The sequence below is a fragment of the Triplophysa rosa genome, linkage group LG10 (genome assembly GCF_024868665.1).
Source record: "Triplophysa rosa linkage group LG10, Trosa_1v2, whole genome shotgun sequence".
In the NCBI taxonomy this organism is placed as follows: domain Eukaryota; kingdom Metazoa; phylum Chordata; class Actinopteri; order Cypriniformes; family Nemacheilidae; genus Triplophysa; species Triplophysa rosa.
In genome coordinates this window covers 15,591,190-15,609,259 of record NC_079899.1, presented here as the reverse complement: position 1 = coordinate 15,609,259, position 18,070 = coordinate 15,591,190, and the positions used below count along the sequence as shown (strand labels likewise).

At 39.9% G+C, this 18,070-nt stretch overlaps 1 protein-coding gene across 5 annotated transcripts in view; it reads left to right on the top strand.

Moving 5' to 3' along the window:
- The first annotated feature begins 776 nt into the window (after window positions 1-776).
- qkia (QKI, KH domain containing, RNA binding a) overlaps window positions 777-18,070 on the top strand; it is an 81,612-nt gene continuing 64,318 nt past the window's right edge. For 2 of the 5 annotated variants that reach the window (XM_057343592.1, XM_057343593.1), the window contains exon 1: window positions 779-1,212. In XM_057343592.1, coding sequence (XP_057199575.1) covers window positions 1,068-1,212 — 145 coding nt within the window. In that variant the 5' untranslated portion in view covers window positions 779-1,067. Of the gene's footprint in view, window positions 1,213-18,070 lie in introns of all 5 variants that reach the window. The other 3 variants (XM_057343591.1, XM_057343590.1, XM_057343594.1) reach the window with 3 other exon arrangements.

Below are 18,070 nucleotides of genomic sequence, written 5' to 3'. Positions count from 1 at the left end.
AGTGCTGATACAGACACTGTCTGCCAATGTGTCTCGCATATCAATGAATGTGAATATGTGATTGGAATCTAAACTTATATCCATCCAATTAATTCCTTTGTCATTCTAAGCTAAGTTAAATTAAATTAAATGTTCAGGGAAGGAAACAAAACAAAAAACATTGTTTTAGAATGATAGAATTATAGTAAAACTAAACATATTAATGTGCTTATTAATTTGGTTTTGAGCACAAAACCATTTTATGTTTAACATACCTTAAAAGTTGTAACTCATTTTATGTTAAGATAAAGTTTTAATTTGATTTAATTGATTTTAGTATATCTACACAGAATCATATTCGTGTCATGTGATTCGTTTGCTTATTTTGCTGTATTTTATAAAAGGAACATTTTAAATTGAATGGCATCATGTTTATTAGATTATATACGTATAGACGTCAGATCGAAACATACATATATGCATTTAATTAAAGGTGTAACTGCATAAAACCTCAAACCCTGTCAAATCACACAATCCTGACATTGTTTTCACGTTGTCACAGCGTTTCACATATGTCAACCCTGCCGATGACTCCCAGCGTTCATGAGGATGTATTTCATTGGCTCTGATCTCTGTCCATCATCTCAAGCTCCGATTCGTTTAGTTAAGCGCTAGCCCCGCCTCCAAAAAACTCCGTTCTGATTAGCAAACCCTCGCTCACAGTCCGGCCCTTTTACTCACAGACAGCCAATGAGCTTCTCGTGGGTCGGGAACTTTCAGAGGATTCAGAGCAGGCGTGCACGGGTGGCAGTCAGGAGCGTGAACGCGAGTTCAGTACAGTGAACAGTACCCGACGAGTCCACATCGAGCGACTCTAGCGAAGGGAGAAAAAGAAAGAGACCGAAGGGTTTGTGTTTCTTCCTCTCCGCGCTAAATCAACAGCTCCTTAAATCAGCCGTTATATCCGGAGAGGGTCTCCGCAGCGTGGAGGGGGCACGAGGGATTTGATCTGCACCGTTATTTTTTTCTTTTGTGTTTTCTTTTTTTTCTTTTTCTCGTGGAAGGATTGTGAGGGTTTGCTTGTAAAGATGATGGTCGGGGAGATGGAGGTGAAGGAGAGACCGAGGCCGAGTCCCGACTATCTCATGCAGTTACTGAACGAGAAGAAGCTCATGACGAGTTTACCGAACCTGTGCGGCATCTTCACGCACCTGGAAAGACTCCTGGACGAAGGTACTTGTGTGTTTTAACCTAAACCAAGAGTGTAACTTAACTTATGTGTTTGGGAACCATGTGTGTGGCGTTTCACAACTTTGCAAACTCTCAGTTCTAAGAGAAGTGGGCTCGCAGAACTGATTTAAGTTAGTCTTTAACCGTAAACGTCTTTTCGAAGGGTTTATTTGCATTAAATCTTCAGTCGGTGTAAGTTACATTTGTAAAAGTTTTTCTTCACCTAGTGTGTCTGGGACGCTAGCGCCATTAGCAGTCTGCTAAACAGCGACAACTTTTTTAAACTCATATATGCTCAAATTCACTGTTTCACCATCACATTTTAACTCAACAACTTTGATCCGAGTCTGTTTTTATTTGTTTGATAACTTTGAATAAGATGAGTCATAAACGAGCCGTTATATATAGTTTGAACGGTTTTCTAACTTTTTTGCGTTTGTGTGTGACGTTAGCAGGACCGAGTAACGTTAGCCGCACGCGCAAAAACTTAAAACTTGTATTTCTACTGCGAACTTTTACATAAATGTGTATTTATTCATGAAACAAAGCGTCGTTGTATACATGTAAATTACTGAACACAATGAGATTTATCTGAACAATTAGCTGTTTGTTTGCAGATTAAGATTTTTGAGGCGTGCAGTTGAGTTTTGATGCGTAAATGCCTCCCAGGGGAAAAAATGGATTAGACAGACGAGAGGGGCAAAATGAAAAAGGGCTCGCTTGGAAAGCTTGTGGTTTGGTGGCGGGGTTCTCTCCCGTTACTGCTTGTGTATCTCTGCATCATCGCACGTTTCTCTCCGCGGTTCTTTTGTGCCAGGAGCTTGTGTAGTTTACTGTAAGGATTTGTCTGATCTGGGTGGGTTTTAAATTCCAGCACACACGGCATTTGACTGTGCTACAGTTTCGTCAACCGCACAAATAACCTTAGTGTTGCGAGCACGCGGCTGTGTTTGTCCTGTAACAAAGAGAGACGAGCGGCCACAAAATTTGCAGCAAAATAGTAGCTTTGTTTGCGCTGTTATTCTCTCGGCGTGTTGCAAAATCGCCCTGTGCGTCACCAGATAAACCAGTTTGGTTTGACTGATGACATCTCTACATACCGACACAGGCACATATAGCACATTTTTGATTTTTTAGCATTGGTCTAGCTATCTCACATGCTTGTAGGGACATTTTAAATGGTAGTCAAAGGTGCCCCAGAACTGTTTGCTTTCCTAAATGCTTCAAAAACATTTTTTTCTACTTTGGTAGTCAATAATGTCCAAGAACTTAAAACTGCTAACATTTTTCCAAATATCTTTCTTTGTGTTCATCAGAACATAGATATTTATACAGGTTTGGAACAACTTGAGGGCGAGTAAATGGTGACAGATTTTTTGTTTTTGGGTGAACTATCCCTTTAACTATTAGGATAGTAAACATCAGTTGTGTCCATCCAATGGGTCTCATTCACTAAGCATGCGTACGCACAAATTTGTGCGTGAAACCTGCGTACGAACGCTTTCACAAACAAATCATGATTCACTAAAACTTTCGTACTAAAATTTATTCTAACTGTAAGAGAAAAGATAGGAACAGTTGAAAGCACACATACGCAAAAATCACCAGTCTCTTTCTATCCTTCTCTCTCGCCCTCTCTTTCTCTCGATGACAAAATGCATGTTTCATTTTAGGATAATAGTTATATATTTAAATTTATATATATATATATATAATTACGCATATGTATATTCAATTTAAAAATTATTTCATCATATACAGTGAAAGAATAAGAAAATCTGCATTAGACTATAGCTCAAGCTGCGATGTTTCTCTGAGTAACAGCGCTTTTACAGCCGGCTAACGTGAACTCTTTAAACTGCGTGTCTGTATAAAAGGTGTTTTATTGTGTATGAACTGACTTTGAGGACTGTGCACTTGGAATTACTTGCTGGAGCGCGTCTGTAGACAGCGTCACATGGGGTTGCCTGGAGTAGCTTTGACTTAAGTGATGACTGGTGGTAAAGGAAAGGTTAGGCGGAAAAGCCTAAAATGGAGACGGACTGGGTGTTTTTTATGCAAATGGATAAACTTGTGCACGCGCTCATTTAGACTGCTCCAAATTCTCTAACATTAGGACTAGGTTAAGAACAAATTCATGTGCGTACGCACGTGTTGTGAATTAGGCGCAAAGTTTTCGTGGGAGGTTCAAATGTGCGTATAAATACGAAAAATCTACGCAATTATTAGTGAATGAGACCCATTGTGTCTATACCTGTTTGAATCATAGATGACAAGTTTTTGCAGTTTATTCACACTTCAATCGTAGACTTACTTATTTACAGTAGTGCTTTTTACTACATCCATGAATGGCCTGTTTTGTTTAAAAGTTGGCGTCTTGGTCCCTTGGTAAACGGTTCAGTGAGAAATGTCTCATGAAGCTGCCTACTTTGACACCAAACAGTGAGGTCTTAGTTTGTCCTGCAGTAATACAGCTGACATGTGTTGTTTGATTCCCCTCTGTTTACCTGCACTTTGTTCCTCTTTCACTGTAATCTGTTTTCCTCAATCTGCTCAAAAATTAGCTGAGTTCAAAGATCTGAGGACGCCATTCTTCATTTTTACTCTTGAGATTTTTAAAATCACACGCGGATTGAGCCAAGTGTAAATCTCTGCTGTGCTCAGATGAATTTGCATACTGATATTACTATGCAAATGAGCAGCTCAGGATAATGTGGGCCAGTTGTGTATTTGTAATGGTAAATACTCAGACGTAATGCTTGGAGGGGAAAATTTGTTCAGTTATGCACTGTGTCTGTCTGCTATCTTTTCTGACCTCTGCTTTGCAAGATCTGCTGTTCTAGGAATTGGTTGACCGATATGGGGTTTTAAATGGCCGTAATGATCAGCGACAGAATTGCTAAAGATAAATGAAAACTGATAATGTACACTATCTATTGACAACGCTGGAATCCATACTAGGGTAAATTATCATTTCTGTTCATTTCTTGCCAGTTGTACACAGGATTTTACCCATTGGTTTTGAAAAAACGCTCTCCATCCATGCTACTGTAGTTGTGGGTATTGCACTGATTTAAGATCAGGCTTCTACTTTTTGATCTGTGCTGTTACAGGTTAATGAGGGCAAGGTATGTTACAGGTCAACTGAAAAGTTCCACCATGTTGTGTTGCTGTTTTAAGCAGAGATTGGAAAGTTTACACAGATTTGATTATCTTGGGTGTTTTGTTAATCATTCAGTGTTTTGTTAATGTTTTGAGGCATTCAATATGTAAATAAGCCCAAGACTTAAAGGTGGGGTGTCTGATTTCTCTTAGCCATTGTTGATGCTCACTCACTCACTCACTCACTCACTCACTCACTGTGTGTTGTGAGGTGACCCTGCGGGTGTATGGAGAGCTGGAGCTTAAGTGCTGGAGCTTAAGGCAGGCATGTAGATTCAGAAATGGCCTCAAAAATGGAGGGAAGTCAAGGATAAAGATCTTGATTTCTCATTGTCACAGGATTGTAACTTATTATGTGTAGACAGTTTATATAATGTTTATTACTTCATTTTTTTTTGTTGAATAATTTTTTTCCTTCACACATTATTTAATAAAGTTTCAATTTAACTTTTACTGTCCTTTTATTTTTCAATAAGCTTGATACTGGGGTTTGTTGCAGTATTGACCAGCAGATTGTTAAGTTTGATGTCACACGTCGCTGCTACTGGGTCTAAGCGCTTTATCAGGTACCAATGCGAACAACAAACAATACTAATCTGCACTTGGTGCTCTATAAAAGTACTGCAAAATCATGATTCTAACCTTTGTTACACCGTTGTTATGACCGTTGAAATATTGGTGTTAAGGATGCCGTCAACCTGAGAGTAAAATGTACACCAAGTTTATAAAAGCATAGCTTAGATGTGCGACGTTAGTCTCAGTTAAAAACGAGTGGAGGACCTCATATTGGTGTTCCTTACATCACGACGTAACAAGCGGATGCCTTACATAGTTTTAAGCAGAGATCTTGCAATTGTGCAAGATCTGCTTTGTATACGGTGGTTCAGAATCTACAGTCACTCCGTGTTATCTTCAGTTGTGATAAAAGTCTAGCAGTTTTCTCAGCGTTTGAGGTTGATGTGAGGTTGGATCTTACCGCATCTAGTTTAATTAGCTAGCTAGATCCATTAGCTCAGGTACCTGGCTCGAGCCAGGATTCAGTGTAGTGTGTGCAGAGATCATTTTATTCCCTCTATCTTTGTTTCGCTCTCTTTTTCTGTGTCCTGCTGGGTGGTGATAAATTGGATAGCAGGAAGAGGTTGACAGGGTTAGCACAGGGAATGGAGAAGTCTCGCTCATTTTCTCTCTCCCTATTCCTCCAGTGGCGTTGTGGGGTGTGTGCGTGCATAATGGCCCTTGGTCCGGCCCTCGTGTGGCCCCTGATAAAGTCATGTCAGTATGTGTCAGGTTGTGCCCTGTTATCAGGGGGTCTCTCTCCCACGAGCAGGGGTTCCTTATCAGACTCTACCCTGCCAGCTCTGCTGTCCGCCTGATGCCACACAGACACTAAAACACGCCCTTCAACAACTTTTCCACTCAAAGTGAAGGCTTTTTTTTAGGTGGCTGCTAAGTTAATGAAACGGTTGCGACGTTCGTTCGTTCAGCATGGATGCACACTTTTTGTTAGGCCAGGTCAAAACAGCCGCTGTAGCTGGGAGTGCATAGATGTAAGCTGATGCAATGATTCAGAATCAGTCACGACTCCCCAAACACCATGACACACACTCACGGGCTCCCTGGAGGAGAACAGCGAGGCTTTCATGGGCTAGCTCGCACAGGAAGAGGCTAAATTCAGTGTTTTTGGAAGGGGTGGAGCGCTTTTCATATGTAACAAAATGCAGCCTCTCAACAAAAAGCAAAGCATATCCAGAAGTCATGCTTTTATGGAGCAAGGCAGGGTGGGTGTGTGTGTAGTTTACTGTGTTTTAGTAGTTTTAGTGTGGTCAGGAGAATCTGTCCAGGAACAAGCTAGTGTTTATCCTCTCTCTCTCTTTAGAGAGGGGGAAGGGCCTCACCCTTCACATTCCACAACTGCCTGAAATATCTCCACACCCCTTCGCAGTCCTGTTTTCGTGCAGTTTTTTTTGCCCTCTGTTTTCGCCATCAGCAGCTTGGAGACTCTGCGTTTCTTTGTTTCTATTTAACCGTTTTCCTTGATGTTTAGAAAAGCGTTGCGTTCCTCTCTCTAATTGAGTAACAGAGGCATTGTTTGGCTAAATCAGACAGCGGTATTCCTCCATGTGCTCATCAACACATTCATTAAGTGCTTGAATCCTGCTAATGTTTGTTATATCTCTTTAAATGCCGTAATTGGTCGTAATTATGATTACTGTTGTTGTTTTTTTTGCTGGCTGGAAAATGGTTCTTGAATTGATCTGTGTAGACTGTGGTCTCTGCCGGAGGTGGTTCGGTTTGACTGTCGCACTCTGCGATTTCAACTCTTCACCTTTGATTCGCTCTCAGCGGCAAGTTTAAAACCTGCAACGAAATTCAACGCCCTATTTGGAAATGTGTGTTTCCAAATAGGGCTGTCACGATTATGAAATTTGATTGACGATTAATTGTCTAATAAATTATGGCGATTAATTGTCTGTTTTAGGGCTTTCACATTTAATTCTCATTAATTTTTGATTCAGCGATTGAAACGACCATATTGTTCTGAATACAAGACTGTGTTTTTTCTTGGAAATACATCGGAAAAAATTGGGTCATCATATATTTAAGTTTTAGGCTTTTACCTGTCAATAATACAACCACCAAATTGTAAATGAAGTAAATTGATAAGGTGTGAATTGAAGCCAACATTAAAATACTATCAGTCATAGAAAAGCTTCTAGTCTGTTTTTTTCTCACTTGTAAGACTACAGTAAAATTTTACTTGCGTGTTAATGAAATTTTGGTAGACTGGTTTTCACACTGAGATTTGCTTAAATAATATTAAATTGTACTGCAGGTAATTTGTATATGTTTTAGTTTTTTTTAAGTGATTGTGTTGTGGTGGTACATTTTACAAGTATTACCATGCTTTAGTAACAATATATACACTAAAATATGCAATATGCAGATGCACTACAGCTCCCCCTAGTGTCTTCTATAGAGATGTGCGATAATTGCGATGATCCGAAATCATCGCGATGAGGTCAAACAATCGCGATGAGACGATTATTTAATAATCGTGACAGCCCTATTTCCAAACCAAACGTTTTTATTTTTCTGTCTGTTTTGAGCATTAGTTAATAGAGGGCCTATCAGAGCGTACAGTGCGCCAGGCCACAGGGGAGCACACAGATGTGATTGCGTAATAAGTAGGTTAGTTGTCTGTGTCTTTTACCAACAGTAAGTGATATCGGACTCATTCCATTCTGACAGTGTTCTTCGTTTATAACATCTCTAGTTCCTGTTTCATCATTGTTCTCGCTTTCTTGTTAAAAAAAGGAATGCATCTCATTTCTCTTCCTGTTAGAGGTCATTCAAGCAAGATAACAGTCTTGTACGCAGTCTTGTGTTTTTTTGTTAATTGTTTGACTGTACATATGTGTCAGCTCAATTTTTTTTGTGGTTTAACTCTTAACTCCAGGCCTACGTGTAAACATATTTTTGATTATAATTATGGTTGGCTCTTAGACAAATGAGAGAGCATTTGACATTTTGTCACATAAAAGTGTCTGAATAAATGAATAAATGTTACATGTAAATGTCAATTTTAAGTAGTTTTAACTGTAAAAACGTTTCGAGACCCCCTCCATTCTGTTCCCGCCTGGCTCTTGGCTGCAAGTCCCTAATTCCTCTGAATATGCATAAACAGTAGTGAAAAAAAATCTTTTTTTTAGCTTTTTGAATTTCAGAAAAAACATTCAGGACGTTCAGGAATGAAACAAACATTCTCAGAGTTTTTCCTGGCTCAAAATGAGGCGGAGGTGGTGCCATCCTGATCTTGCACGCACGCACACACGCATGCACGCACGCACGCACGCACACACACACACACACACAGGCTTTGGTTGACTATCCCCGTGGGGACAGTCCATAGGCGTAATGTTTTTATACTGTACAAACTGTATATTCTATCCCCTATCCCTAACCCTATCCCTAAACCTAAAGATCATAGAACACTTTTTGCATTTTTAGATTTGTAAAAAATATTGTTCTGTACAATTTATTAGCTTTTTTGCCACTGGGGACCTCAATTTTGGTCCCCACGGTGACACGAGTCCCCATGTGTTGGTGTGTATTCAGGTTTAGGTCCCCACCGGGATATACAAACATGAACACACACACACACACACACACAGTCCTACCGTACCTTTAAGTGGCTTAACCAAAGTGACTTCGACATATTAAAAGTTCTAATAAAATTAGATGAAAAGGTCAATTATTAAGTTATATAAAACATTAATTTTATTCAACCAAACAGATTTTTTTTTAAATCAAATAAAGCTTTTTTTTTATCATTTTCAACTAACTTTTCAGCCCACAATAGCCAACTGAATGAAACAGTCTTACTAAATGATCAAAGCTCATTCACATCTTGCGTTCTCTGTGGTTCACTTTAAATTATTCAATGATCTCTTTATATTCGCTAGTGACTTAAAAGTTCAATAGTTTAAATGAATCGGTTCAAATGAGTCATTAGTGTGCGAGCCGTTCTGTACGCAATGTGCGAACTCGCTGTGTACAGTATACGCTGATTCAACGATCCAACTGCACAGCTAAAGACATTACAATGATGTACGTCATGTTATTTTAAGAAATTTCAAGAAATGAAACGTACTTGGATGCAAAACAAACAGCCGTGAAACACAGCTAGCTCTTGTTCTGCAGCTCTTTTTAGTGCCTCAGTGTGCTGATAACGAAACAGCGCCGCCACTGTGGCGTAATGGAGCAACTGCAGTTACAAATGACAGTCTGATTAATGCACGCAGCATTTCTTGTGAAGACACCCCACATAATTTTGGCGAGAGTCTGAGGCGGCACGACATTTCACGGAGGCGGCCGCCTCCAATTTCTCTATGCAGGAAAAACCCTGCATTCTAGAACAAGCCATTTATTGTTTAGAGCACAGCTGTTAAAAAGTATGAACTGTGTGTCAGGTAAACAAAAACTAAATAGGCACTGAAGCTTACGCTCACCTGTTGTAATTTTAACATTCCACTACAGTCAGCTGTAAGTGAGTGTGTGAGCGAGAAAGAGCAAGGTTTCTGTTCTGCTGTGAACGTTTTATCGGTCTTCATCAATTCTGCTGTCACACCACTCATAGCTTTGTTTGCTAGCTCTTTGTTACCCTGCTGCATTTGTGCTCGATTAGCTCTTAAATGTGTCAAAAACAAAAGAGCATCATGGGAGAGGAAGAGCGCTGGCTTTGTGGGAAGGGTTAGTTGTGTGTTAGTCAGGTCAGCAGCACAGCTCTGAACTGATTGATTGTGCGCACGGAGAGAGAGATGGCAGTGTCAAACTGAACGCGGTGGTGGAGAAAGGGAGACATGGAAAGACAGATAGTATGCGTTGTTATTGAGGTCAGCCAGCATGCAGGGGGGTAGGTGGGGTGTCTGTGTGGTTTCACAGGGTGCCTGTGCTTGGACAATGAAGCATTATGTGCTCGTACACACACACATGACATCATTGCCCTGTCAAACAGGACTTGAACCTCTGTTGGAGTTTCCTGTATGAGCCCTTTTTACACCACCAGTGTAAGCAACTAGCACATTGCTAATTGTATGAGGGTTTGTGTACACGCACACAATTTATAAGCCTTTAGCAAACCTCACAACAAAGCATTAATAGAGGCAGTAAATGCATTTAGCTTTATGGCTGACGTTTAGATAAGCGCGAATGGCACTTGATTCAGTGCGCACACTCGATGGAAAAGCCAGAAACATACTCTACACAACTATGTAGATTCTCGTGGTTGTTGTGCATGTGCAGTCATGTTATACATATTGAACATTCTTGCATTACTGTGCTGCTAACAGTTTTGTCTTTAAGGGCACAATAGTGACCTTCAGATATGTATGCAGCTAGCTACAGTTGGAACAGTTTAACTAATTTTAATAAAATTGCTCTGCAGGTTTATCTAAACTGATAATTCCGATGATGGTAGTTGATTTAATTCCCTTTGTGGTAACATTTTTCCCACAGCCTTATCAGAACAGACCTAGGACCCACATGTTAAACCACTTGCCTTCTCTGTTCTCCTCTACCATCTCTCTGCGCCAGAAAGCTGCACCATCTTTCTTTAACTAAAGACTGTTGGTCGCATTTAAAGTCTGTTGTTGTGTCTGTTTGTATTAGTCAAGAGTCACATGCACACGCTGCCTTTCGCATGTTACACTTTTCTCCCCCTCCATCTTACTGTTCTTGTCCTTAGGACAGTCGCTTGAAAGCTTGCAGCAGACAGAACTTATTGTGGCAGCTACTGAGTCACAACACATAGTGTTCCCTTTTTTGTGTGTGTGGACCTCTCTCAATGTTACTCTGTCCATCTAACGGTGGAGAGATTCAGTCAGCATCCAATCCCCCAGTCTTACACACGCACACACACACACGCACACACACACACACACACACACACACACACACACACACACACACACACACACACACACACACATACAGGCATATGTGGTTTCTGAGGTCAATGTGACTTTTTGGTGGTTTACGGGGACACACCTTTCCCTCCATCCAATCAAGGTAAAAATAATGTTAAAAATTTTTATTTGATCTACAGAAGACTAACACACACACACACACACACACACACACACAGACCACAGAGTAATGGTGTAAATATTTGTTTTTATTTTGATTGCCGTAGGCAGCCAAATTTAAATTGCTGAACCTGAACCTGACAGTGCAGCTCTCTCAATGGCTTTTGGAAGCAAAGCTTCATTACAGAATGCAAATGAACAAGTTTTACACATCTCCAGATCTGCTTAGCATGACTGGAAAGTTGTGTGATGAATATCTACCTTATCGCTCTTGAAGAGGTTTCACCTTGTGACATGGGCACAAGATAACTAAACGTTGCTTGTTTTTCAACAGCCGGTTCTGGAAAAAAGACTTCCCTATTCTCATGTATGTCAGATTACTTTTATTTACAAATTTCATAGGTGCACATAGTTTATGACTTGCTTGTTATAACTTATAGTTTGTTATAAGACTGTAGTGTGACTGTTTTGCTTTTAGGCAGGTTATGTGTCAAGTTAGTTGCATCATCATTTGGCTGTACCGTGGAAATATGGGCCCATTCAGAGCGAGGTTTGCAGATCATTGGCTCTCGTGTGAGAACTATCACTATTGTAATGGATAAAGAGGTAAGAGTGAGAAATGAGTTGTCATATCCTCCTTTCTCACTCTTTAATTTGTGTCTCTGTATGAAACTGGATTACAGTATCTTCATTCAAAAAAAGTGGGAGACAGTCTCCTTCCTGTCGCACAGGGACACGCTCGGGCTTGTCTGGGAAGTTTCTGTTTGTTGTGGTGCCGTTACCCAGAGTGCTTTGCTGTCATTACTACTCCGGTGAAGGACGGCACTTTGTGTCGTCTGCCATCCTGTGTCCCCAGGCATCTCTTATGAGATCAGTTATATAGTGAAACTAGCACCTTGAGATCACACATTCCCTCTCTCGTTCTCTCTCACCCTCTCGAGCGCTAGTGTAAATGGTCCTTGTCATTGGTTGCCCTCATTTCCTGCTAATTAAAAGCAGAGGAATGCAGCCCTGCCACTCCATCTCTCAAGCTGATAGAAACCAGAAAAAGAAGACATGATAAAAAGTGGAAGAATGCAGATACACAGGCCGGTGGTTTCCTCTAGCAGTAACCCTTGGATGACCACATCAGTGACTAAAGAGGCTTCACTTAACCACAGGATTAGATCAGTTCTGTTGTGCTTTACATCATTGCTATTTTCATTTATTTGTCATTAGACATATGCCCGGTTAACCGAAAATATATATCACGTGATTTATGCACAATTTGTGAGTGAAGTACGGTAAAATGCTGCTGCATCCGAAAGCCAGAGGGCGCTCTCGTGCAGAAACTCCAAATACGCACTGCAGAAGAAGACCTTAACGCAAGTAGTTCTAGGAAATGCGTAAGGACATGTTTTTATCACTGATCTTCAAGTTTCCTCAGGTATTTTCATGATAATAAAGTATATTTATAATGATCATGTTTGACGGGTGTTGCTTTTTCAAATGCACGTTATAAGCGACTCAAACTCGCACTGCTTTTAGATCGAGCAGCATTTCCTACTGATCCCAGAGCCATACTTCACGGACAAGCGACGCATCCATAAAATAATCGACATTTTGCATTATCGCAGCCAACTCGGTTTCAGCAGGATTTAGTGGTAACCGCGGTTAACCGGGCACATGCCTATTTGTCATAGCACCCACTTATGTAGCTGTTTAAAACAGTTTTTAATAAATTTTTATTAAAATTTTAAGTAGAAAGAGGAAGACTTCTATCCTGTTTTTGTGTCGTTTTCATTTGTAATACTAAACAAGTACATGTCATCATGAATTGGGAGGATGGAGGAAGGGGATGATTGGTTATCTGCTCTTAGCACATTTACTGTCAGCTTCCTTCCTTCCTGCGTTCAGTTCTTCCTTTCATTGTTTAGCGTGTTTACTTCGTTTATGATTGTGTATTTGTGACCAAGACCCATGAATAGCGTTCCTTAGGAAATAATAGATAACTAGAAATTGAACTTAAACATCTGCATTATAAGTGATTTGTTGGAGTGTATCCTGTCCGATGCTTCTTATCTTGAACTCAGTGTGACCAGTTTATGCTGAACTCACAGGATCCTTTTTTTTTCCTCAAGTGTGTTTCTGGCCATAGCAGGAAGTCTGAGCACACAGTGGATGGTCTGTTAAAACATCGATGGCTTTTCCTTTCTGCACCAGTTCAACATCCTCGGTTAACATCCTGTTATTCCTTCATTCCACATCCCGCTGAAGCTCCTTTTAGTGTGTGCGCACAGATGGATTTCATTCTAATTGTCTTATGGCATATGTCAGGTGAATTATCTGTACATTTTTTTGTATTACAGTTTCTCTTATCGCTCTACTTCAATCCGTTTAATTACAGAAACAACTATGGTGTATGTGTGAGAGGGAGATTTCTCGGTCCCTGATGTGTCTGGTTCAGTCAGTGATGTTGCATTGCAGAGTCCAACAGTAAGGATCGCTCAGGGCCGTTGTGAGTTTTAGGCCAGATAACAGAACATACTTTTGCCTTATCGGGTTGGTGCTGTGTTATCACTAAATCTTGTTTGTTGATATGTTTTTATAGGTGTTCAAATTTTGACTTTGTACTGAACATCTGTTATTGTAGATTCGGCTGATTTAATTGTGTCTTGCCTTGTTAAATGGTACATTGTAGCTTTGTGACTTCAGGTGTTATTACAAACTAAAAATTGAAATTTATGTGCATATTTTCAATGCCAAACCAAAACACTTAGGTTTTTAAACAAGTTTAAATCAAAATCCCTGCCAATTGGTGGTAACTACAAAATATATTTTTTAAATATAAGTTTTTATTATATTATATAATACCATTATTGCAACTACTTTTTTGTGTGCCTCTTTAACTACGTGCTCATATGTTTAGCTGATACATTTAATTATTAAACAAATCAAATCACAAGTTTAAAGGGATAATTCCCCCAAAAATGAAAATTCTGTCATGAATTACTCAACCTAAAGTTGTTCCAAAGCTGTATAAATGTCTTTGTTCTGTTGAACACAAAGAAAGATATTTAGACCGTTGACTACTGTAGTAGAAAAAATTATCATGGTTGTCAAAGGTGCCCCAGAACTGTTTGTTTTTCTAAATTCTTCAAAATATCATATTTTGTGTTCAACAGAACACTTAGAACAGAAAAGCTTAAAAGACCCAAAGAACTGAATACCTGTTACCAGCCTCTCCAGAAGACAGCGTGTTCTAGATTAAAGCATTTGTGCATGGTTGAGTTCTTACATGAATTGGTTACTAGCCTAATTTGCAAGATGTGGTTAGACCTGGCCATTTAAACCACTGCAGTGACTGTGTTGTGCCTTCGTCCTGAATGATAACCCAAACCCGCCCCCTCCCCAACAGCTCTACTCTATAACCCTGCGCCATATCATCAAGTGTGACAAGCCTCACTGCTAAATTTAGCTCTTCATAATGGCTCTGCGGAAACCCGGACTGCAGCAGGACAATCTGGGAATGCGCAGGGGGTTGAAGGAGAGATCAGAGTATGTGTTTGGTTAGGGATCAGGTTCATTCCAGTACTGATGTTAGACTTCTAATCTTTTAATCCTCAGTGTTTCTGATATCATATATCCCAGCCAACAATAACAGGTGTTTGGTTTATCTTTCAGTGTCAGACATGACTGAGTTAACTTTCATAACCTGTTGGTTGTTTGTCTTATTGGTGCTTTGTGCGAATATCCTCCGCCCTGGAATGCCGTTTTTGCCGCTTCCTCGCTGACTGATGGCACTGAAGATTCTAATACACTTGATGCGTTTCCTCCTGACTGGTGAAGCTTTTATGGCAGACGCTCTACAAACTGTCTGTTTTCACTGTGATCTCTGGCCTAAACTCAAATGGTCTGTTTCCTCAAAGCGTGTCCCTGGGGCTTATCTGTTTGTGTGTGAGCGAGCGAGAGGGAGCGAGAGTTTTGTACTGTGTCTGCTTTTTAACTTACTCTTCAGTGATTATGTTTGTGTGTCCATGTTACTGGCCAATCTCTTATGTCCAGTAAACATGTGGTGTACATTGAAACAAGTTAATTTCATGATGCTTTCTCATCTAGGTTAGGGGGAAAGGTTCCTATTTGGTATTTAAACTAGATACTGGATGGATTACTGAATGATTTCAAGACGTTTGGTTTATTCTAGCTGTGTTTTAACTTAACATTCTTTCACGGATGCTCAAGGAACGCTGCACTACTACTGCAACTACTAAATATTTGCAGCAAATAATGTTGCTGCAATGAAAAAGATAATTTAAGCAGAATTGCAAGGTTGCAATTAAATGTGATGGGATGTTCCAGCACCATAAAACCGATAAAAACAAACATGTTTAAAATGGGACAAATGCGCAATGTATCTGTTAAAGGAAAAGTTCATCTCAAAATCAAAGTTGTGTGATTTTTTTTTTTTACTCACCTACATGATGTTCAACATGTTTTAAGACCTCCCGGCATCTTCTGAACACAAATAAAGATATTTTAGGTGACATCCAAAAGATTTCCAGGCCTCCTCATAGACAATCATGGTTATAGTTGTTGTCAAGGTCCAGAAAAGTACTAAAGACATCGTTAAATTGGTCTATCCGCTCATAGTGGCTCAATTGAATTGTTTGAAGCGATGACAATACTGTATTTGCAAAACACCTAAAATATCTTTATTTGTATTACAAAGATGCCGGGAGGTCTTAAAACACGTTGAACATCATGTGGATGAGTAAAAAATAACACCATTTTGATTTTGAGATGAACTTTTCCTTTAATGTCAGACAAGGGATGGGGCGATTAATCATGCGATTCTTATGCTAAGTTTCTCAATGAAGTACGGTTAAATGCTGCTACATCCGAAAGCCAGAGGGCGCTCTCGCGCAGAAACTCCAAAATTGGGCCGTAGAAGTACGATTTACATACATGGGCTGCGTCCGAAATCGCATACTGTAACACTACGCACTGAATTTGAATAAGTACCTACCTATTGGCTGTTAAAACAGTACGTTCTATATAGTATGAGTGGGAGTAGTATGAATATGTTTCGGACATACTGCGTCTGCAATGTTTTATGGTCATGTGACCTGTCTGCTCTTTGACCTATGACGTATTAACAATAACCAACACGTGAGCATTGCTAAAAACATAATTTAGTCACGAGAAATTCATTTATTGGCACTTACATTAAAAACGAACATCCGCCTTAAAGTTTTCCGCTATATTTATTTGATTTACTTTTGAAATTTGACCGTTGCTCAGCTCCCGTGGCATCATGGGATAGATAAGTATCCATACGATCCACACTCGCGAATCTCGGCGGAAGTAGTAGACCATCTGGGTATTTCTCGCCTACTGTTTTTTTGCATCCTGAGGTTTCGGACATACTATTGATGACTCGTACTCATTTTCTCTTACTATATAGTATGGAAGTAGGCGATTTCGGATGCAGCCATAGTTCCAGGAAATGCTAAAGGGGACTATTTTATTGCTGTTTTTCAAACCTTTTCAGATATTGTCATGATAATAAATACAAACCCGATTCCAAAAAAGTTGGGACACTGTACAAATTGTGAATAAAAAAGGAATGCAATAATTTACGAATATAATAAACTTATATTTTATTCACAATAGAATATAGATAACATATCAAATGTTGAAAGTCAGACATTTTGAAATGTCATGCCAAATATTGGCTCATTTTGGATTTCATGAGAGCTACACATTCCAAAAAAGTTGGGACAGGTAGCAATAAGAGGCCGGAAAAGTTAAATGTACATATAAGGAACAGCTGGAGGACCAATTTGCAACTTATTAGGTCAATTGGCAACATGATTGGGTATAAAAAGAGCCTCTCAGAGTGGCAGTGTCTCTCAGAAGTCAAGATGGGCAGAGGATCACCAATTCCCCCAATGCTGCGGCGAAAAATAGTGGAGCAATATCAGAAAGGAGTTTCTCAGAGAAAAATTGCAATGAGTTTGAAGTTATCATCATCTACAGTGCATAATATCATCCAAAGATTCAGAGAATCTGGAACAATCTCTGTGTGTAAGGGTCAAGGCCGGAAAACCATACTGGATGCCCTTGATCTTCGGGCCCTTAGACGGCACTGCATCACATACAGGAATGCTTCTGTAATGGAAATCACAACATGGGCTCAGGAATACTTCCAGAAAACATTGTCGGTGAACACAATCCACCGTGCCATTCGCCGTTGCCGGCTAAAACTCTATAGGTCAAAAAAGAAGCCATATCTAAACATGATCCAGAAGCGCAGGCGTTTTCTCTGGGCCAAGGCTCATTTAAAATGGACTGTGGCAAAGTGGAAAACTGTTCTGTGGTCAGACGAATCAAAATTTGAAGTTCTTTTTGGAAAACTGGGACGCCATGTCATCCGGACTAAAGAGGACAAGGACAACCCAAGTTGTTATCAGCGCTCAGTTCAGAAGCCTGCATCTCTGATGGTATGGGGTTGCATGAGTGCGTGTGGCATGGGCAGCTTACACATCTGGAAAGGCACCGTCAATGCTGAAAGGTATATCCAAGTTCTAGAACAACATATGCTCCCATCCAGACGTCGTCTCTTTCAGGGAAGACCTTGCATTTTCCAACATGACAATGCCAGACCACATACTGCATCAATTACAACATCATGGCTGCGTAGAAGAAGGATCCGGGTACTGAAATGGCCAGCCTGCAGTCCAGATCTTTCACCCATAGAAAACATTTGGCGCATCATAAAGAGGAAGATGCGACAAAGAAGACCTAAGACAGTCGAGCAACTAGAAGCCTGTATTAGACAAGAATGGGACAACATTCCTATTCCTAAACTTGAGCAACTTGTCTCCTCAGTCCCCAGACGTTTGCAGACTGTTATAAAAAGAAGAGAGGATGCCACACAGTAGTAAACATGGCCTTGTCCCAACTTTTTTGAGATGTGTTGATGCCATGAAATTTAAAATCAACTTGTTTTTCCCTTAAATTGATACATTTTCTCAGTTTAAACATTTGATATGTCATCTATGTTGTATTCTGAATAAAATATTGAAATTTGAAACGTCCACATCATTGCATTCTGTTTTTATTCACAATTTGTA